Below are 22,523 nucleotides of genomic sequence, written 5' to 3' on the forward strand. Positions count from 1 at the left end.
AGAGTGGAGGGAACAGAAACTTGAACAGGAGATGCGTAAGGGGAGAAACCAAGTGTTTCCCTCCCCGACATGGTTTGCTGAAGTCCCACTGAACGGTCAGAGGACACACACCAGGAGCACCTGGGAAGAGAGAAGAGTTTGTGACTTTCCGAGTCTCTCGGTGCCTCCCACCCAGGGACCGTTTGTTCTCAGCTTGTTCGGTGGGGAGACAAGCACGCAGCTTCACACCCAGGTCCTTCCCTGGGGTTTACATGGATCCACACATCATCCCCACCTGCTGCCCATCACCTTTAGGTCTCCTGGGTCACTGGCCCACAAGGCAGAGATGCTTGTCCTTCTTCTTGAGCCACCTGGCACTTCCCACTTTCCTGGACAGTTGGCTACCTTCCAGGATACTCAACAGTGGGTCAGAACAGCACACTCAATGTGACCTGAGTTGCCTCTAAAACATACAGAAGCCTAACAAGCGTTGTAGAGCAGTATTTCCACCACTAACAAAAGCCCAGCAAGCCATTCTGTACTCTGCAGGGTCTTCCCTGGAATGACCCAGTTCATTGGACACCCGGAACTGGGTACAGGTATCTACCTTCTCGTGGAACTTGTTTTCTATTCTCAGGGACATCTATGTCTCTTTGATGCATCAAAAAGAACTGCTACTTACTAGGACCATGGTATAACTGATGCAGTGGGCAGGATGCTGTCCTGAGATGAATGAAGAGGGACTCAAAATCCCCATCAATTAAATAACAGAAAGCCAGAGACTCAACAAGTCTCAAGACAAGATGAGAAAGATATGCTGTTGTCCCTATCAAGAGGAAGAAAATTTCGTCCGGAATTCCTTATAATGAGAGAACCTGTTGGCTGGTTTCACACCAAGTAACAACTATGGTCTCATGGAGAACAACATTATCTAGAATGGCCTGACTGAAAGTCACCATTAGCCTAGGCTCAGAGCGGTGCCCTGTCATTCTCTAAGAACTCTTGTCAATCCATATAGAGAAACACAGGAATAGTTAATGGGACAGAAACCACCTGCCGAGGGCAGGTGAATTGGCTCATCAGGTAAAAGGCTGGCAAAGTCTGCTGACCTGAGTTTGATCTCTAGAACCCACATAAAGTTGTCCTCAACCTCTGCATGTGCACCTGTGTACATACACACACATGCACAAATACAGACACCCTTCACACACACACACACACACGCACATACATGACATATTTTTTTAAAAAAAAAATCCCTGGATCTTTCATGTCTTTCATGATGGCAATGTCTGTGATTTTCCCAAGATCCCATCTTTCCCGCTGATTTATTACACTGGTGAGAAGGAAAGACTTGGGGTGGGGTCCTTTAGATAATATTTTCCACCATGACATTTATTGCACAGGCATGGCAGTACATTAATTCCAGTAGGAACTGAGCCTGTAAGTTCCAACTATATACCCTGAAATAAGGATGGCAACTACAAGAAGAGCCAGAGCTCCGCCCGGCTCACCAGGCCTAGACTTGGGCCCTATCCACCTGCGTGCAGTGGCATTCTGGGGGCTTGGGAATTAACATCAGAGGGTTTGACCTGTCACCCCTGCAGAATCTGTAGATTGTCCCTTCAGAGCGCAAGCGGCTAGGGACCCCTCTGTGTTCAGAAGAGCTAACTACAGTATGCATCTGGGGGCAACTGAAGGACCTGGCAGTGTGCTGATCCCTCCTTCACCGTAGGGACTCTAGACCTCTTCCAGAGCTCGTCAGCCTTCTGCGCGCCGGGCCTGCAAGGACTTGGCCTGTGCTCCCGTTGGAGGTTGAAGACCTCAGTGTGCATCTTAGCAAAGGCTGGTCACCACTGGCCACTCCCCTGACCAATTGTCTATGGAATCATTTTTCTAAAGACCCCCGTTGGTCAGACGATGCTGATGGCCTTTGAGGGTTGTAGTCCAGAGTGCTGCTGCATGTCCTCTGGAGATTCCATCATTTCTATTGACATCATGGAGCTATTTCTATGGAGACATCTTCCTCCTGCCTCATGGGCCCTCACAGAACACAGCAACCTTATTTCAGAGATGTCCCTCCCTCCCTGATGTGTTCCGGGGTGCCTGAGTAAAGGGTTTTCCAGGGTCTGTGAGAGGATGTTAATTAAGGGCATGGAACTTGGCATGGATGTGAGTATCTGAGCAAACGACTGTTGTACCCAGGAGCTCAGTGCAATTGAGAACAGGCACCGGCACCAGCATTTATCGAGGAGAACAGGGAAAGGAGACATAAACAGTTAATGGTTGCTGGGGGGGAAGGAATCTTATTCTTCACTGGTGTTGCTAAGCACCACAGAACCGTTGGACCACTTCCTTTGACTGTATTAGGCACAGTGTGCTGGACATTATGCAAGCTACAGTACATAGACAGACAGCATCCTAGTGTTGGGAAGTGAGAAAATGTGGCAGGGAAGCAGGAGTAGGCAGAGGATGGTTGGGTTGGATGGCCACAGATGGATTCTCAAGAGCAGACGACACCCAGTGCAAAGGCCTCATTGGAATGCAGTGAGTCCTGAGCACACGTACTGGCCACCGACTCCAAGTCTCCACATCTAGATGAAGTCCCCCAAGAGTGGAAATCCAATCTATCAAGTTCAAAGTGCAGGTCGGGCTTGGGGTTCTAAAGTTCTGTTCAAACTCCTTGTGGTAGCACTGAGAGAGTCAGCCCACCCACAGCTCCATCTACACCCGATAGGTTTGTCAGGCCACGGTAAGGGACCTTCTGTGGCCCCAAACCCCTCAGGTGGGCTTGATGGTACAAGGACTATGGAGAAAGGAGTGAGCTGCCAGGTCACAGCCAGCAGAGGTAGCTCTGCCAGTTTCCTCTGCCTCTCTGGCTACAGGGTCCTGCTCTGCATACCTGTCTCCTTCCTGAGGCACAGTCCTGAGGACCACAGGAGGCAAACATGAGGACAGGGGCTGTGGGTTTCTCCTTCTTTATCACAAACCCACTACGTGAGGTACGTGAGAAGGGTCCCCACTGGCCTCCTCTGTACAGCCTAGGTCCAGTCAGTAAGCCTGTTAATTACTCATGTGCCCATTTGCCTTCTCTAGCCCCTGAGTTGCGACCAACTTGCCATGAAACCAGAGGGCTGACGAGCAGAGTGTGGGACTGGGTGCTTGGACTTCCAATCTGTTGTTCAGGCCCCACAGGCCCAGAGCAGAACACAGAACACAGCACACAGTGGCCATACACTATTGTCTGGTTATCTGCCAGAACTCCAGGGCTAGAGACACTCTGCATAAACCACGGGCTTTGTCTTAGAAAGAATGATATGGGAACCTCTTTCTTTTCTTTTTTTCTCTTTTTTTTTGGGGGGGGGGGTTCGAGACAGGGTTTCTCTGTGTAGCCCTAGCTGTCCTGGAACTCATTCTGTAGACCAGGCTGGCCTCGAACTCAGAAATCCGCCTGCCTCTGCCTCCCGAGTGCTGGGATTAAAGGCGTGCGCCACCACGCCTGGCTGGAACCTCTTTCTTTTATCTGCTTTCACACACCTATAACATTTCATTGGAAAAGTTTTATTCAAAAACAAAAACAAAAACTTGTACAAACTGTTCTCATTTTGAAAGCAACAAAGGCTCACATTTCCCTTCCCCCCATCTTTGAAAAACTAAAAAAAAAAAAAAAAAAAAAAAAAAGGGAGAGAAACAAAAGTTCATGACTGTGATGCCCAACGTAACAGCTCTAGGACAGTTATGCTGGGGAGTCCCTCCCATGCGCTGTCTCCCAGCTCCCACCGCTGGGCGAGGATCATTTTAAGGGGGCAGTTCTGGGGCCGCAGCACCTAGTTTTGTGGTTAAAGGGAGTGGGGGAGGGGGTAAACAGGAATACTGAGGAGAGCTCGGCTGCCCTATCCCCAACTCGATTGTCTCACAGATAGAATGCCTGGCCATAAATATGAACACTGATTGACTGTTGAGGCAGATTGGACCTAAAACTTTCAGGGGAGAACAAAATGGCTGAGACACACCTGAATTTGGTATCATAGTATCTGGGATCCACGTCCTAACTTAGGATTGGATTCTGTCTAAAAATACCCACTCAGACATACGGGAATTTCAATCTGCACCGCCAACCCCCCACCCGTGGAATATCCAGGGTTGGTGCCTCCCCCTCCCCCCCACAATAGCACCCATGTGTCTCAGGAACCTTTGGTTACTTCCTGTCGTGCCGCGCCACGCCCACTCTTGGACTCTACAACTCGTCTCGCATCTTGTCTCCCTTGGGCCGGACCAGGCGGCCAATGAAGAGCAAGGAGCCACTCTGATTATCTCGCACCAGGAAGATGAAGGGGTGGTCGGCATAGAACAGCTTGGGGCTGCGCAGCTCCTCGCGCCCGTAGATGTCTTGGTCAAAGGGGTTGCCCTCTGTGTCCCACTCGAAGGCAGTGGCGTGGAACACACTGGCCAGGTACAGGTCCTTCTTGCCAGACATACGCGATAGGTCTGCCTTGTTCTTGTCGATGGCCTCGGTCAGACCCAGTCCTGCCAGATGTTTCTGTGGGAGCAGGTAGTTGGTGAGGCCACACATGCCGGGCTCTTACCCAAAACTTCCATTCACACCACCCTGGAGTCACCCCCTGGACACCTTGCTTCAGGCATGGTGCTAAGTCCTCCAAACCACTGTTCCTTTTGTCCCTCTCTGTATACCACCAGGTCCCAAGCCCTTCTATCCCCCTGAGCTTTAACTACCAACTTGACACAGTCTAGAGTTAGCTGAGAGGAAAGCCATCATAAGGAACCACATGAGGCCACACTGGCCTGTAGGCATGACTGTGAGGGATGTTCTTGAGAGGGCTCAGCTCACTCTAGGACCTGGCTAGAGACAACACTCAGTAGTTGTTCAACTATTTTCAGTCCATCCTCCCAAGGGCAGAGCCCACTTCTCCCCAGCATCAGCAGAGCCCAGTACGGTCGATGTCCTACGGATGAAGGATGGACCTGCTGAGTCACTGGCTGAAACCTGCCCCAGCCACTACCTTCCGGTCCTCACCTGCAGGTCATGGGTCACCTCCACTACGCCCTTGGGCAGGGAGATGGCGACAGCCTTCTTCTGCATCTTTCCCATCCAGGCCTTCAGCTGCTCCTTGGTCAGCAGCTTCTCCAGGCGCTCGAGCGGCTCCACGTGGTGGGGCATGAGGATGATGAGGCTTGAGAGTTTGTGGGCCAGGGGCATCTCCACCATCTGCAGCTTCTCCTTCTCGTCGTCATAGTAGTTGTAAAGGCCTGTGTGGATGAAGAGTAGAGGATGCTGAACACACTGAGGGGTAAGGGGCAAACCAGATCTGGGCACGCAGAGGCCCCCCACACACCTTGACCCTCGGTCTAGCAAGACATCTACCTGTCCGGTGCATCATCGTAACACCCACAGTATAGGAGCGGGTCACCATGAAGCCACGGTTGTCCACCATCTTGTGGTGAAATTTCTCATCCCAGTGTGCTGTGGTGGAGAGATAAAACCAGGTGTCAATGAGCTCTGTCCCCCAGACATGATCAGCCCACAGCCAGCCCACTGAGTGCCCTGGACACCACCCTCGGTCCACCAAGTACGCGTTCCCTGTCTGAGCATGTTGGTCTTCCTCACTCTCAACTGCAAGAAGCTCCTGTCCTCGTGCATGGGTGGTATCCGGGACAGGCTTTCTTCCCCATTGGATCACTACCTTGGGCACTACCTTGGGCAGGAGTAACCAAAGGCCACCCGTAAATGTTCTTCACAAGTTCCAGAATGGACCGATGGCTTGGTGGCTATGAGTGCTTACCGCTCTGGCTCGGTTCCCAGCACCCAAATGGCGGCTCTCAATCACTTGTAGCTCAACTACCCTTACGGTACACAAAAACTCATCCATGCACATCCATGTATGCATAAAAAGAGGAAGTAAATCAATTAATTAAAAAAAAATTAGCCGGACAGTGGTGGCGCATGCCTTTAATCCCAGCACTTGAGAGGCAGAGGCAGGTGGAATTCTGAGTTTGAAACCAGCCTGCTCTACAGAGTGAGCTCCAGGACAGCCAGGGCTACACAGAGAAACCCTGTCTCAAAAAATCAAATAAATAAATAGATAGATAGATAAGTAAATAAATAAATTTCTTCTCTTTTAAGTTCTGCATGGCCAGAAAAAAGCAAAGCATGCGTGACAGAGGCCCAAGTCCCACCCAGACCTGCATCCTAATCAGACGGACTAGTTACAACTAGACTTCTCACCTAGGCTCACCTATTTGTAAAGCAGGAGTCACCTTCGTCTGGCAGCAAGCTCTGACGTCACTCCCACATACCCAGATGCTCACACAAAACCATCAATCCCAGATCTAACCTTCAGTCAGATGTACTTGTCCCTAGTCGTGTCTCTACTTCGTCCTACCTGAGCCTCGGTCTTGTTAGCTGTGAAATGGGGCTAACACTGCCTCCATGGTTCCTTAATTCATTCTGTTGAAGCAGAACCAATTACAGAGCCTCACAGGTTCCAACTTACACAAGCAAGCAAGAACCCTAATGGCTGGAGAGATGGCTCAGCGGTTAAGAGCACCAACTACTCTTTTTTTTTTTTTTTTTTTTTTTTAAAATTTTTTTTTTTTTTTTTTTTTAAAGATTTATTTATTTATTATATGTAAGTACACTGTAGCTATCTTCAGACACTCCAGAAGAGGGCTTCAGATCTTGTTACGGATGGTTGTGAGCCACCATGTATGTGGTTGCTGGGATTTGAACTCCGGACCTTCTGAAGAGCAATCGGGTGCTCTTACCTATTGAGCCACCTCACCAGCCCCACAACTACTCTTCCAGAGGTCCTGAGTTCAATTTCCAGCCACCATCTGTAATGGGGTCTGATGCCCTCTTCTGGTGTTTCTGAAGAGAACAATGGTGTACTCATATACATAAAATAAAAAAAGAACCCTAATGTGGTACAGCCCAGCCCTAGAGATTTCTACCTGGTTCCTGGATCTGGTTTCTAGCATGTAAAAGGGGCTTACCAGTAGCCCTGACTCTGCCCGTGTGGTAGTGCTCACATGAGAAGCAATGAAAGATTTAGCATAAGGAGAATCATGCTCAGGGGCCTGGGAAACGGTCTCCCCTCTCCTTCACTCCATCCCCAAGACTCACGCTTAAAGAACATGGCGTTAACAAGCAGTGCCCCATCTGTGCGCTCCACATCCTTGGTGACCTCTGGCAGCTTGCCATCGGTGGTCTGCGAGGCCCACTCGTTGATGGACTGCAGGGCGCTGCGCTTGTCTCGGAAGTTGATCTTGGAGTGTTCGCAGTTGTAGTGTTGCTTGCTGCTGCGCACGAAGTCATCGGCGAAGCTCACAGAGCTGGGCCCGTATAGGCGACTCCCCAGTTTCCAGGTCACATTGCGCGCAGTGGAGTTGCTGAGGGAGCGGAGCAGCTCACCCAGCCCCGTGTGCACCTCCTCATCACGCAGCTTTTCAGCGCTCAGCACTGCCTTTGCCTGTGACGCTGTGGTGGCTTTACCGCCCAGTGACACAAGACCCAGGGATGAGGCCACCACCAAGGGTGAGAGGAGGATGTTCTCCACCGCCTGGTCTTTGGCCATCGCCTGATATAGGCTGAAGGCCAGGCCTGTGCTGCGCTCTGCCAGTGTGGTCGCTTTGGAACTCAGCTTCTCCGCAGTACCAGGGGCTGCGGCCTCTAGGGGCTTCTTCACCTCGGCTGCCAGGGCCACAGCCAGGAGGCATAAGGTGCCCAGAAGGAGAGAGCGCATGGCTGGGAGGTGGGCTGTGTGCACCACAGAGGACCTGTGAGGGCTACAGAGAAAGAGAGAGCCACCCTGAAGTTTATGCATTTCTTCCTTACCGACCCACCAAGCCACCAAGGGGACAGGAACAAGAGAACTCAGTTCTTTAGTCCAGACTTGACTCAGGGCTACCCAATCTCTCAGAGACCTTCTTGCACTTCCTTACCTAAAACAAAGTTCTTGGTATATTACTAGGCCACCTACTGAAGTAGGTGAATGTCCCATGGGACATTCAACACTTATATCTAGTTATACATTTATTATGAATCTGTATGTGTCCTGAAGTAGGCTGTAGCCACTAGAGCTGGAAACCTAGCACATCTGGTTCCCTAAAGCATCCCAGTGCCTAGCACTTGGCATAACTGTTTCTAAGGGTCAGGGCTACTGGCCAGAATGGCACCCATATCAGCCTTTGTGAAATCCGGCTCTAGTTTCATAGAGCCTCAGGGCCTTTGTTGGTTAGGAAAGGCAGCAGCTGGGCTGGGGGTCTACAGGAAACCCAGGTGTCTGGGCAGGGGACATAATGTGGAACGGAGCTGTCAGCTGGTCTTCTTCGTGCCTTGTATTCTGCCCTGAGACATTAATAAGTTACTGCCCGGTTCACCATTAAAAAATGGGGGAACCCAGATGCTCCACTCTGCTGCCCCTAGGGTGACCTTGAGTGTGCACTCGCATGCATTACCAACCAACCTCAGACTCTTTCCTTAGCAGGGACTTAGCCTGCCCACCTACCAAACAAACAAACAAACAACAAAAATAACAACAACAAAAGCCACCTGCACTGGATGGGAAATCCCATGACAAATGCTTTTGGGACCAAGTCTTTAGAAACTTCGAGTGGCATGGATTTCCTAAGGGAACAGCAAGGGCAAGATCCCGAGGAAGGGGATGAGTCACAGCTCAATGGAGTACCGACCCTTTCCCTCCATCCTTTAGGGAGCCAGAGCCACAGATTCCATTCTGTCCTCCCATGGGACGGCCACAGCCACATGATCATCTGTTCTAGAGCCTCAAAGATGCCTTCAAGTTCCCTTCCCAAACTCCAGCAATAGCAGGAGTCCCCAAGACAAGCCCTGTCCCCTTTTGTGAAGTCACCGGTCACAAAGGTCTCCATTCCTGCAGCCTCCTCAGCTTGCCCTCCCCACCTCTGCTTCATGCAGCAGTTCTGGTAAGTAGACCACAGAGCCAAAAGTTCAGGAAGAACCCTGGAGGAGGATGGGGTGCCCCTAATCAGGAAGACCCCCTTTCACAGACTTTTAGAAAGACAGAAAATTCCAAACTCTGCCGGAAGCCCCTTGAGAGCCTGGCCTGCCTGAACGAGTGAGGGATATTGGAGATGAGCCTATAGCTGGATCGGGAGATGACCCTAAAGCCAGGCTGCTCCTCACAGCTGCCTGGGGGATGATGTGAGACCTCTCACTCTTAAGGGAGGTGGGGTCCTCAAGTCCAGATTGGCTCATTCCTCACTAGACCTCAAAGACAGGGTGACCATGTAAATCATGGTACACTCAAAGATGAGAGCGAAGCAGTAAAATGATGCATGATGGGAAATATCACATCAACAGACACGTGGCCACCCTCCTCAAAGGACCACTAATCCAGCAGAGGCCATCAGTCCGCCTAAAGAAGGGGAAGAGAAGCCTAACCCTGCCACGTGGCACCCACCATCTTGACAGCCCCCACGCTTAGCCAACCAAGAGCTGGGAGGGGCTTCTACAAAAAGCTCCAAATGACTAGTTTGGGATTCCTCAGGCAGCCGCAAGGCCCCTGGTGACGTGGCAGGCAGAAGCTGCCTTATCTCCATAGGCCAGAACCTGGAGGCCTGGCTTGGGAACCTGGGGTGCGGAGGATTTGCCCGGGGAATCCAGGAGCCTCAAGGGCTTTAGTTTTACAACTGTGTTTCAGAAATCTGAGGGGGCAGGCAGGGCCGGGGAGAAGGGCCACCTCGCTAAGCCCAGCGTTAGGAATGAACGTAAGGCAAGTCTCTGCAAGCAAACCAACCTCCCGCAGCCCAACCCATCTGCCTCAGGAAATGCCAGCCCTCCGGCCAAGGTTAGGCATTTTACAGTCCCATCAAAACAAAACAAAAAAATAGGATACCACAGAGCCAAAGGCCGAGTCCACCACTGGGCCAGGGAGCCTGTGGTGGGATGTAAGGGGAGCAGACGCCAGGAGGCAGGGAGGGGCACCAGGGGGTTTCTCAGACACTTGATGGGTCTAAAGTACCTTGAAAGGGCCTCAGAGGGAGATCACTGCCTGCCTTTTTCATTCTGAAAGAAAACAGAAGAGTGAAGAAATGGGACCCCCTAGAGACGTGGGGAGCAGAGGCCTGTCGGGCCCAGTCCCCAGTGGGTACCCGGAGTAAGGAGATGGATAAAAACCTCTTTTGCAGAGGGAGAAACCAGGGCCCAACCTGGGCCTCCTCTGCTCAAGCAGGTCAGGCTTTCTAGTGCGGGGCTCTGCCTTCAGCAAAGCTCACAGGCCGATCACAGTGGTGTCCTGTTACACAGCAACCCACTACAAAAAAACACCTCTGCGGGGAATCCTCGGAGAGAGACAAAGGACCAGACGGAAATGGGGGATGGGTACAGAACTATCAGAGAGAAGGGTGTGGCCTCGGCCTTACTTCCAGGCAATCAAAGCCCCCAGTTTTGCAAGGGCCTCCGTGCGAGCCCTGGATACCAAAGGGGCCAGAAGGAAGCACGGGAAGTGGAGGGCTAGGCCTTTAGCCCATACAGGGAATGAATGCCTTCTTCCTTTCGTCTGGAGGCTCAGGAATGTCCCCAGGCTGGAGGCAGGATCCTTCAGGGCCTCAGAGGAAGTCCTCACCCTGCAGGAACCAGATGGGTGGACGGAAGGACCAGGGGTGACTCAAGTCACCCAGGGCCTGTGGACCCTGACGACACCCCTTTCGGGTGAGGTGAAAGCAGAACTGGTCAAGTCGGGCCACCTTCTACATAGGTTACTGATTAAAACGCGACTGCTCCCCGAAGGAAGGCGGTCCCTAACAGCTAGAAACCGAGGCTACGGCACCTCCTGTGTTAGGTTCAGAGGCCCCTGCACAGCCTGTGGGAAGGTTGGTCTGGGATCAATCACTGCGGGGTCCCTGGGCCTCCACTCCTGAGTTAGGGACTGCGGAGCTGGCCCTTCCCCGTGGACGATGGGACAGTCAGGTCTTCCCCCTCCCCTCTCAGTTGTGCAGAAGGTCACCAGCATTTTAGTCCCAGCTCTACGCAGTCCCTCTCACCACCTTTAACCTTCCCCGACCTGTTGAGGCTCCTCCGCACTTTTCCAGTCAGTCCGCGTTACTAGACCGCAGCTCCAGGGACCCCAAGGCAAGCGACTGTGCCAAGTCCGATCTTTCACTGCCCTCCTGTGTCAGGACCCCAAGCTTTGGAGCGATCCGTTCCCCCTTGGCCAATGCGCAACCCCAAATGGCCCGGCCGCCCCCGCCCCTCACCTGGGCCGGGCTGGGCTGCTCCAGGACCGACGGGACAACCGCTCTTCAGACAGGCTCTGCTCAGCTCTCTGCCCCGGGCCCTGGATCTATATATGGCTGGCCCCACCCCCTCCTGCCTGTCCCAAGAAACTTCTGGAAAGTTGGAAACGCTTCCGGAGGGCGCCGTGGCTCAGAGAGGAGAAAAAAAAAAAAAAAAAAAGCCAAAGACCTCCCCCAAACCACCCTGGCTCCCGCCCCTGTGCCTGCGGGCGCTCTCCCAGCCCCTGGGTCCTACTGCCCCCTCGTCCTACTAGGTAGAGGGGACTCTCCTCCCGCACCAGCTAGACCTTGGGAGCCAGGGCATTCTTGGGATTCCGCGGTCCTGGAAGTGGGAAAGCAGGGTTTAGACTACAGAGTGAACTGAAGGCAGACGGGCCCCAAAGTCCTGCTCGCGGGGACTGGAGTTGTCTTCTCGGGGTTGTCCACACAAGCCTGCTCTGCCGCAGTAGATCCATTGCGTACTGTTACCAAGCTTTAATCAGGGACCCCTGTCGCTAGTCCTTAGGCAGGAGCCCTCTCCTTCGCCTTAGGAAAGAGTCAGAGGCAGGGGTCCCTCTCCAGACCCGGGTTCCTGGGGAGGAGAGGCCCTACGAGTTCTTCTACCTGGACCCTCACCCTGGCAGCCAAGTCTTGAACTGATTTCAGACAGACACCTAGGTGCTCCCACTGGACATGAAGAAGTACACAGGAGGGACCATCCTGGACTATTAAGCACAGTGTGTGTGACCTTCCTTCTGGGCCAGTGTCCTTGATTAAGGTTAAGTCCTAACTGCCCCTTTCTCCATCCCTGCTGTCTCCCTCCCTCCCTATCTCCATCCCCTCTTGGGGCTCAGAGTCTCATTATCTCAGGCTCTCCCGCCCCACCCCTTCCCACTCCCTTACAGAGATAGCTTCTTGAGCCCTGAGTTAACTGATAGTATTCTTTACTATTCTAGTGTCTTGCACAAATCTGCACACCGGGCAAAGTCCCTGTCTTCAGGACCTCCTTTCCGAGGGGTGTGTGCAGCTAGTGGGGGAATTCAGTAGGTGAGGCCAGTTGTTTCAGGATCCTCCTATCTTCTGACAGTGGAATGACAGACAACAGATGGACATCACTAGGGAGGAGGTGGGGTGAGGGGCTTTTCCCCCTCTTTTCAGCGAATTGGGGCTCGAACTCAGATCCTCAGGAAAGCCAGGAAAGCATCCTGCCACTGAGCCCCAGCCCCAGAGAGACCCTGTATGCATTCACTCGCATTCAATCAACGGACTCCTAAGTATTTCCTTTCTCCCAGATGCAGAACCTGTGGAACAGATGTATCCTCGCACTCAGCGTCCCCAAAGGTGATCTGTCTGGAGTTATAGAGAACAGTGGGGAAGGGGATGGACCCCCAACCCAGTTTCTCTACAGAGATCCGACTATTGCTGCCCAGCCTTCCCCACTACGGGCTGAGGGAAATATTAGATCCTGACAGACTTAGATCCCAGTCAGAGGGTATACGGATTCTCAAATGACGGCCACAGATGACAATCTCATTCAGAAGCCCCATAACGTCTTTGAGCCTCGTGAAGGAATCTTAGCTTGGTAGGATCTCAGAGTCAGAGGTCTTGAGAAGAAGAAAATCATGGTACCAGGCCTAGTGTCACATGCCTGAAGGCCCAGGACCCTGGAGACAGGAGGTCAAGGTAAGCCTAAGGTAAAAGCTTAGGACTTCGTTCCTATCTGCAAACTTAGTATTCTCATGAATGTCCCCCAAAGGCAAGAGCCTGCCTCTCTCTAAGAGCCGTGACCTGGCAGCCTATTGTTTTGTAGAACAGATCTGATCTTGAGCAAACTTCGTAGGCATAGGGAGGGCGGTATGTATCCATCTTTGTGGTGGCTGATTCTCCTTTGCTTCCTCCTGCATCCTCTGTGTACTGCTTAGAAGGATCCCACCTAGAACCCAGACCCCCTTTCTCTTATCATCCTTGGCTTGACTCTTGGGGTCTTCTGGAATTCAGTGGAGGCTGTGAGCTGAAGGGGCAGTGCACATCCAAGCTGGTGGAGGTTTGCTTGGTTTCCAGCAGCCCCACCCCCACTTTGCTCTGCTCTCCCATCTGCCAGCATCCAGGCCTCCATTGGAAGCATCCGGGCTAGAAACTGGAAGAGGGTGCTAAGAGAGCTATGACTTTCCCGATTGGCAGAGGGTAAACTGAGGCTCCCTGTGTTAGACAAATCCAGATCCCTAGTAGGAGTAGAAGAGTAGAGACGGAAGCCCTCCATTTGCAGTCAGTGAAGCTGAATCCTGGAGTCGGGTGGGTGCAGGGCTGGGGCCCTCCTGCAGTGTCACAGAACCCTTGTGTAGCTCACCTGGCCAGAAGCCTCCTTTATGCCTGTAGGGCTGCTGTGCCTCCTGGATGTCTATGCTAGCTCACCCAGATTGTTACTGCATGTCACTGGGGACTTTGAAAGGGTGCAAGAGGTCTCACCCTCCTCCTTCTGAGTCCCTAGCTCCCAGCCCGGGGTCTGGCATTAAAAAAAAAAAAAAAAAGTAACGGGTGAAAGCCTTAGCCGGGCCAACGAGGGACACGTGGGAATCGGCTGACTCAATCCCCTTAGAAAAGAAAAGGCCATGGCTCCTTTAAATTTCCAACATCAGCAAAAAAAAAAAAAAAATGTCGAGAGCCTGGCCACATTATTCTTAGCTCAGAGCCCAGCCCCAGACACTGGAGCCCTTCCCCCACATTCCAGGCAGCTTGCTCCAGAGAAAGCCTCTTTTGAAGGGAGTGGGAGGAGATTCAAACATGTGCAGAAACTCTCCGGTGTTTCAGGCCTGGATTCCTTTAGTGTCTGCAGCTCTGTCCTGCCTAAGGGTAGGAGCCTAGCTTGGCGTTCTCAAAGTCCAGGAGCATGGCAATGGGAACCAGAATTCCCTCCAGTCCACTCCATCCACACTTGCCAGAAAGGAATACGAAGCCCCAGATAGGGGCATTGGCCTTGGGTCCCACAGCACGGCTGAGGTGGAAACCATGCCTGAGCCCTTTCCCACCTCACCACCCTTTTTCTGACCCTGCCTTAAGCTGGACACAGTTTGGCCAGGGATTGTAGAAATAACTTCTTTGGGCCCCTGTGACTAGATTCAGTCTTCATGCCATGGACACGTAGGACAGACGCTAGCCTGTCATTTAAGTGTCCACACTGCCTGTGTCTTCCGATCCTATCTGAGTCTTCGGTGAACATGTTTCCATTTTAAGCATCCTGGGATAAGCGGGTGAGAGAGTGAACAGCCCCAGAGAGGCTCACAGCATTCCAGAAAGGAAGGCGCAGAACCAGACAAAGGATGGAGAGCATTTGTCCCAGACCCTGGGATGGTCCCCTCCGGCTGTTTCAATATATAAGAGGAAGGGCAATCCCCTTCTATGGTCTGGAGAAGCCGCCTGCTCCTTGGAGGCAGGGCCTACGGACAACCACTCTGTGACAGTTGTCCAGAGGCCAAGTGAGCTCTCGGCCCAAGCATGAGTCAGGAATTCTGCAATCTCTAACCCTCCCAAGAATGCTTGCTAGGGCCTTCCATCTAAGGGGGCTGTGCTGCCCGCTGCCACGCTGCCACGAGGGAGAGAGAAGTTGGGGGTGGGGTGGCAATGAAGACCAGGACGCTCCCTTCCCCTCCTCCCAGAACAGGCCCCACCCCCAACCATCTGCAACTACTCAGGAACTCTAGTGCCCTCACCCACACCTCTGCCACACTACCCAAGGGATGCAAGGCCACTGAGTGCCATAGAGACATGTATTCAAGGCGTCTGGGCGTGTACATTTATTTACATGTAACTGTCTGGAACATGAGATATGCATGCTTGTGCATGATGTTGGCAGGCGCACAGGCTGGCATTTCCCCTTCTCCCAGCTTTTGCCTCTCATTCAGAGAAAGGCACTCTAATGTGCCTGGTGCAGTACCCTAGTGTTTGTTACCAAGTACCAGGGCCTCATCCTGGCTCTGCCGCTGCTTGGCTTGGTGCCCATGACCTCGACCTCACTGCCTACACTGCTATCTCTAAGAAACCTAGGACAGTATCTTCAGTTCACACCCTGCTCACCCTCACAGGCTGTCACCCGGATCTCCTCTGAGGGACTGCCAGTGACCTTTCTTGCTCTGTCTGTCTGAACGTTCACAAAAGTTTCACACCCGTGCTTTGTGAGTGCATGTGGGCACTTGTCTGTGTGAGCACGCACGCACACACATGCACGCACGCATGCACACTCACATGCACACACACACAGGCACACATGCACTCAGGCACACAGGCGCGCGCGCGCGCGCACACACACACACACACACACACACACACACACACACACAACCAAGGGTTGAAGCTAGAATGAGGACTTCCCTCGGAGGCAGAGAAGTCTGTATCAGGATCTATTTCCTCCCGACCCCCCACCCCTCCATAGATCACCTATTGACTTGGAGAACCACTAACCCAGTGGTTCTCAACCTGTGGGGCTTGACGCCTTAGGAGGTGAGGGTTGATTGACTCTTTCATAGGAGTCATGTATCAGATATCCTACAAATCAAATATCTATATTACAATTCATAACAGTAGCACAATTACAGTTATGACGTAGCAATGAGTGATGGAGAGATGGTTCACAGATCAAGAGCACTGACTACTCTTCCAAAGGTCATAAGTTCAANTCCCAGCAACCACATGGTGGCTCACAACCACCTGTAATGAGATTAGATGCCCTTTCCTGGTGTGTCTAAAAACAGCTAAAGTGTACTTACATATAAATACATAAATAAATCTTTAAAACAAAATGAAGAAGCAATGAAATAGTTTTACAGTTGGAGGGGTCATCACAACATGAGGGTCGCAGCATTAGAAAGGTGAAGAATGGCCGCACCAACGTCTGCAGCTCAGCTCCACCTCTGCCATCTGCATGGATCAGAGGGGAGCTTGTCTGAAAAGAGAGGAAAGCTCACACACACTCCCTGCAGGAGGAGAAATCTGCATCTGCACATTTGCAGCTGGAGTTTGTATCTCAGCGGCACGGATCTCACTTACCAAGGCCTGTAGTTTAATCACCTGCCTCTGCCTCCCAAGTGCTGGGATTAAAGGCGTGCGCCACCACGCCCGGCCCTAGCAAAGGAGAAAGGGAAGGACAGAAATGAAGAAAAGACCAAAGAAAGGAAGATTCTCTGCAGGTGGTGTGGAAACATCCCATAATCGACTAGAGTACAACAGAGCACTCCCTTGCTTCTGTATGGCTGTCCCCAGAAGGTCACTGAGAACCGACCAGGCCCACTGCCCATCACTGTGAAGTGCTGGGTGGATAACGTGCAAGTCTCTCATCTCACACTGGACATGTTTGGGGGCTGTGTTAATGTTTCATCTATCCAAACACTTCGAAAATATGAAATGACTTGTGTTCCTTGGGGGAAAAAATCACTATTAGGAATTTATCCCATGGAAATGATTTTTGGATATAAGCAAATGTGTCTAAAACTTATTTTTTAAAATGTTTACCCAGAGCTTTTTTTTTTTTTTTTTTTTTGTAGGGGCTAAAGATTGGAGACAAAGGTTGGGCATGGTGGTGCATGCTTTTGAACCTAGATGTCAGAAAGAGGCAGGCAACTCTTTGTGAGTTCAAAGTCAGACCAAACTCTATAGTGTGTCCCAGCACAACTGAGGCTACACAGTGGGACCCTGTCTCAAACAAACAAATTGGAGACAAAGTCACTGAGGGATAGAGTATTGTTAAGGTCAGAACCAGAACAGAGCCTTTCGAATCCCGGGTTGAGAACGACAGATTGGTGGATGAACAATAAGGTAGCTTATACAACAGGATGCTTGTGAACATTCCCTGTCCAGAGCAAGATATCAGGAAAGATCTTCATACATCACACAAAAAAGCCACCTTTAGCTACTGTTTGATTTTCAGTTGATTTTGAAAGTATTTTGTGCTAGCTAAAGATCTGAATTTGTTTACTTTTAGTTGTTTGTTTTGAGACAGGGTCTCACTATGTAGCCCTGGCTGGTCTGGAACTCATTATGTAGACCAGGCTGGCCTTGAACTCAGATATCTGCCTTTCTTCCTCTGTCTTCCAGGTATTGGGATTAAAGGTGTACTGCCACACCCAGCCGTGTGAGTTTGTTTACTTTTTAATACATGTTTATTGTAAGTAGGTAATAAAACATACACACATGCATGCATATATACATACATGCATGCATACATGCATACATGGATGTGAATAGTATTCACAGAGAAAGGTTCAGAAGACGTATTCTTAAGCAGCTAGTATTGTCTCCATATATCACCTCTTTTTCTTGTCTCTGCTCCTGAGTTTTTCAATAGCACATACTTTTTAATCACCTCAAAACATCAATAAAGTAAATTAAAAACCAACACCCCCAGCCGATGGGAGGCCGCGCTTTAGCCTAAACATGTCCTGGACGGGAGTGGCTTTTCATATCAGCCCAGGCTACAGCATTGGGAGAAGAAAGTCAGGGAGATGTCACAGAGTAGACCAAGTAATCCTGAGCAAGAGGCTGGAGCTTTGGCTGGCGAGAATGCAGGGCTAGGGAACGTGTGGTGGTGGATGGGCCTGGACGCCACAAAAGAGCAAGGAGACAGGCCTCCCTAGTATGTGGCCTGGGTGCGGGGGGTGGTCCTTTCCCTATGATGGAGACTGAGTAGGAAGCCCTACAGGAGGCAGTGTGCTTCCATACTACAAACTACAAGGCTAGAAGGTTCCTGGTGGAGGAGGGTGAGGCTGAGGCTGAGGCTGAGGCCGAGGCCATGCAGGATGCTGTATGGAACAGTTGCTTCCCCTGTTCCTCCTCCCGGGCTGAGAAGGCCGTGGGTGGACCAGGCTGCTTGAGTGATCTTTGGTGGGTGGGGTGGGCCAGCGCTGGGGTCTGTACACTCGGCTGGCTCTCATTGGCTGTCAGGACTGGAGCGGCACAGAGACAGGCCAAGCTGATGCAACGTGGGCCTATCATTGCAGGCCCTGTGGAGGGGATGCAGCTGTGCTGGCCGCTGCCCAGCGGTTCTAGAAGGGAGGTGGGGAATGGCTCTCAAGAAAGGCTTGAGCCTGGGACTGCAGCCCAGCCAGGCCCAAAGGCCAGCTGTCCTCAGTCTGCTCTGACTCAGGAGGGAAGCACGCCTTTCATGGAAGCACTCAGATCCCTGCCGTGTGTGTGTGTGTGTGTGTGTGTGTGTGTGTGTGTGTGTGTGTGTGTGTGATCACCACAGGGAAGGAGACCCCGCGGATGCTGGGCTACAGCTGTTCCTCATGGCTCAGAATTGGCAGGACCATCTAGGAAGGAAGGGTAAGGGAGAAGTCTAAGGAGCAGGGCCAGGGCCATTTGCCAACTCTTGTGTGTGTGTGACTTTGGGCAAGTCCCCATCTGAAACTTAGGATCCACATCTTCTTTGCTGGAAGAGTTATGAAAGAGAACTCAGAAGCCAGGAGAGGAAAGGGAAGGAGATGCTTAAAAGAGCACCGTGGACCAGGCTGAGCCTTGAAACACAAGCAAGAGAAAGGAACGGATTCCTCCTCCTCCTCCTCCTCCTCCTCCTCCTCCTCCTCCTCCTCTTTCCTCCTTTTGTGTTTTTTCCTTTCTTTCTTTTTTTCTGTTTTGCTTGCTTCCATTTGTCGAGACAAGGTTTATGTATTCCATGCTGGCCTCAAACTCCCTATATAGTGGAGGGATACCCTTGAACTCTTGACCCCTCCTGCCTCAACCTCTCAGGTGCTGGGATATAAGGTGTCACCTGGCCAGTTTTAAAGACACCCCTCTTCCTGTACCCCCAGACCTTGTGTCTTCCCTGCTGTGTGGCAGCCAGGGAGTGACACCTGTGGCTTTGAAATCGGGCCTCGGTTTGGGTCCCTGGGCTACACCAGATGGCACTGGCAGGCTCCTGTTGACTTCCTGGTGGCTTTGTCTATAAGTTGGTTACTTTGTTAATTCTCTCCAGGCCCTAGGCAGAGCCTTTGAGGCCTTGGGAGACAGGAATACCTGGCAGCTGGGGTTGAGGAACCTTGTCCAGCAGTTGAGGCTACCTTAGCACTCTGGGTGGATCTGAGCATTTTCAATCCCACCTCTCAAATCACTGTCCCAAGCCTCAGGGTCACCATGAAATGAGAAGAATAATGGTTCTTATATACACACACACACTTATACACACACACACACACACACACACACTCACACACATTCTCACACATGCATACACACACACAAATTCACAAACACACACACAAATACACACTCACACACACATTCACAAACACACACATACAAACACACCCAAACACACTTGTGCGTGTGTGCGCGCGCACTCGCTCCTGTGTGCCTGCCAGGACCCACATGTGGAGGTCAGCCGATAACTTGCAAGAGGCAGCTCTCTTCTCCCACCATGCAGGTCCAGGATAGAACTTGAGCTGTCAGGATTGGCAGCAAGCAACGGGTTTTTAAGGTTTTGGGCTTTGATTGTGTTTTTTTGTTTGTTTTGTTTTGTTTTGTTTTGTTTTTGAGACAGGGTTTCTCTATATATTCCCGACTCTGGTAACTCATTTAGTAGACCAGGCTAGCCTGAGCTCACAGAGACCCGCCTGCCTCTGTCTCTGGAGTGCCAGCATGCATCATCAAACCCAACCCAAACCCACGGTTCTTAGAAGTCCATCTCCCAGCTGTTTTGAAGGACAAAGTAAGGAAACCAAACCCAACCACTGGTTTGAGATGGTGAATAAGCTGGACAGCTGCATGTTGGCCTCAGGAAGACACACCTCTCCTCCTTCCCTTTCTCTCTCCTTTCTTAGCAGCTCAGAGACTCTCTTCTGCCCTCCCAGAGTCTGGGACAGGGGGAATCCTTTGTTTGCTTCTCTTCTCTTCAGTGTAGCAAACACACTCTGCGGATGCCCTGAGGACCTGGCGCTGTTCTAGCTCCTGGAGGAAGAGTGAGAGGATCTGACCTTGGCTTCCAGGGCCACCTTGTTGGTCGTGAACTGAGTAACAAACCTAACACTAGGAAGGAGCAAAGGCAGGAGGAGACAGACAGACAGACAGACAGACAGACAGACAGACCTTGACTTATCCTGGCCATTGAATAGCGAGCCTCCATCTGCCTTTCCTGTGTCCGGTTGTCTCAAACTCAAGTGCCTTCCAACCACACAATTTTATTCTCACGGTGCTAGAGATCAGAATACTAATTGTGGCACAGCTGTGAGTGGGTGAATCTGTGTTCATTTGTTATTTTTCTTAATGCTGTGACAAAATAACCCGGGAAAGACAACTTAAGGAAGGAGGGGTTTCCTCTGGTGGTGATTTGAGGGATAAAGTCCACCATGGCAGTGAAGTCCCCGCAGGTGTGGGGGCAGCTGGCTCCATTGTGGTTGCAGTCAGGCAGGAGAAAGGTGGGGAGGGAAGAAGAGAGGAGAGGAGGGAGGGGAGGGAGAGATAGAGAGGGGGTGGTGCTCAGCTCACTTTCTCCTTCTCTCTTTCTAAGTCCAGGCTTCCCACCCATGAGATTACTCTGCCCACAATACTCACGCATCTCCTAGGTGATTCCAAATCTAGTCAAATTGATAAGGAAGATCAGCCACCACATTGTCCTTCCCAGCCCCAAGGTCCCTATGGTTCTGTGACTCTCTCAGCCTCTGCCTCAGCCTTCCAAGCCAGCTTCACAGCCAGGTGGTGGTGGTGCGTTAAGGTGTTCGGGAGGCAGAGGCAGGCGGATCTCTGAGTTGGAGGCTAGCCTGGTCTACAGAGTAGTTCCAGGACAGTCAGAGCTACTCCATCTTGAAACACAAGCAAACAACAAAAACCATTCCAGCAGCACTGGGTCCCTTCCCTAGGCCACCTGCCTCCCTCAGGTCATCTCCTTACAGGACCTGACTTCCTCCTGTCACGGTCCTGACTGTGTTGGTCTCTCTTCTTAAAACTGTAACTTAGTTACACATGAGACATCTCCTCACTACAAAGCAAGATAGATTTCTTGGTTCCAAGGATTAGGGCACAGGCATTTCCCAGGAAGCTGTTATTCTTATTATCAATGAAGCCCGTGCCCTCCTGCCCTGCACGGGCAGCTCTTGCTGGAGGAGGCCAGGATCCCCTCACCGGAATGTGCAAGAGCAGAGGAGCCGAGGCCAAAACAGCTGGGTCATGGTCTAGGGGCAGCAAGAAGGCTGGCTTTCTAGAAATCAAAGCCCTGCTCAGTTTGATTTCACCCATCCATTCACGAGGCCGATCCTACCTCTGCGTACAGTCATGGTGTGCTCCCAGAGGGTCAGGGCACTGAGGAGATTCAAAGTGACCTCTTCCAACCCCCTGCTTCTGGCTATCACCCTGGTGTGGAGCTTAGAGTGGGAGCCCTGGATGCTCACAGGAGTATGTGACCACTCTCCAGCCCAGACTTACAAGGAATATGCATGACCCCTGGTAGCCAGGTATAATCTTGGTCCTGTCTTCCTCAGTAAAGGCCAGGATCCTGTGGCTGAGGGAGGTTCGGCCAAGAAAGTGGTTTGGGGCAGTGGTAGGAACCTTCAATAGCTTTATTGTTGGCTCTGGGCTGTGGCAAGAGAGGCACCAGGGTCTGCTGAATGGGGCATCTGTGCTTGCTGAGTTGGGATGCCCAGATCAGGGACTCTCTTGGGAGATGCCTCCCACTTCCCTTCCCAACCTGCCCCCAATTCAACCCAGCCCCTGCCTTTTGGCTTGCTGTGTGTCCCTCAGGGATCACGGCAGTAACAAGTCAGCTCTCTGTGCTGCTGGCTATTGAACTGTGGTCTTCCTTGTTGGGAGGTAAGCTCCGTAGATAAGTCAGCTTTCATCAGCACTGGTACCACCCAGCATCTGGCACCAATCCAGAGCTGGACTCAGAGAAGGTGTTCCCTATTACCTCTGTGATGGATCATGCATGCACGGATACACGGACACGGGGATGGATACATGGGTGCAGAGGTTGTTGGCACGGCCCTCCGTGCTTTACCTGGTCACCTCCTTCTTGACCTTTGCCCCTAATATGTACAAACTAGCCTCTAGCCCCCTCCACACTGTTGCCAGGGGTTTGTTCCAACACACCATCTAGTTAGACGCTTTTTGGAATTACCAGGTAGGCACTCCCAGACCGGCACTAAAGCTTCCTTTATGCCTGCTAGCTTTAGCACCCTCCTCCCTGTTTTCTCTTCCACCTCAAGCACTCTGGTGTTCCCTCCATCCTTGTTCCTCTCACAGATGGTAGGAGGCCTCCTGCCCCCACCCGCTTCCCTGGGCTTCTCTCACCGCAGTAC

General features: G+C 51.7%; 1 protein-coding gene across 2 annotated transcripts; it reads right to left on the bottom strand.

Annotated features, from left to right (window-relative positions):
• Nucleotides 1-3,524: 3,524 nt before the first annotated feature.
• On the bottom strand, nt 3,525-11,401 carry Serpinh1 (serpin family H member 1). Of its 2 annotated transcripts, none has more exons than XM_029541851.1 (5): nt 9,999-11,201; nt 7,121-7,782; nt 5,363-5,461; nt 5,015-5,247; nt 3,525-4,519 (listed from the first exon to the last, which is right to left on the bottom strand). In XM_029541851.1, exons 2-5 carry the CDS (start codon nt 7,737-7,739, stop codon nt 4,217-4,219), a joined length of 1,254 nt encoding a protein of 417 aa, XP_029397711.1. In that variant the 5' UTR covers nt 7,740-7,782; nt 9,999-11,201; the 3' UTR covers nt 3,525-4,216. The 2 variants fall into 2 exon arrangements, with proteins under 2 accessions (XP_029397711.1, XP_021046953.1); XM_021191294.2 differs by lacking the exon at nt 9,999-11,201 and adding an exon at nt 11,233-11,401 and having other exon boundaries at nt 3,628-4,519.
• Between the last annotated feature and the right edge of the window lie 11,122 nt (nt 11,402-22,523).

Source organism: Mus pahari, chromosome 1, assembly GCF_900095145.1.
Source record: "Mus pahari chromosome 1, PAHARI_EIJ_v1.1, whole genome shotgun sequence".
In the NCBI taxonomy this organism is placed as follows: domain Eukaryota; kingdom Metazoa; phylum Chordata; class Mammalia; order Rodentia; family Muridae; genus Mus; species Mus pahari.

Coding starts and splice junctions, on each gene's coding strand:
- Serpinh1 (XM_029541851.1), bottom strand. CDS start 7,739: ATGCGCTCTCTCCTTCTGGGCACCTTATGCCTCCTGGCTGTGGCCCTG. Junction 5,248..5,362: donor TACGATGATGCACCGGACAG/GTAGATGTCTTG, acceptor TCATCCACACAG/GCCTTTACAACTACTATGAC. Junction 4,520..5,014: donor AGGTGACCCATGACCTGCAG/GTGAGGACCGGA, acceptor CTGCTCCCACAG/AAACATCTGGCAGGACTGGG.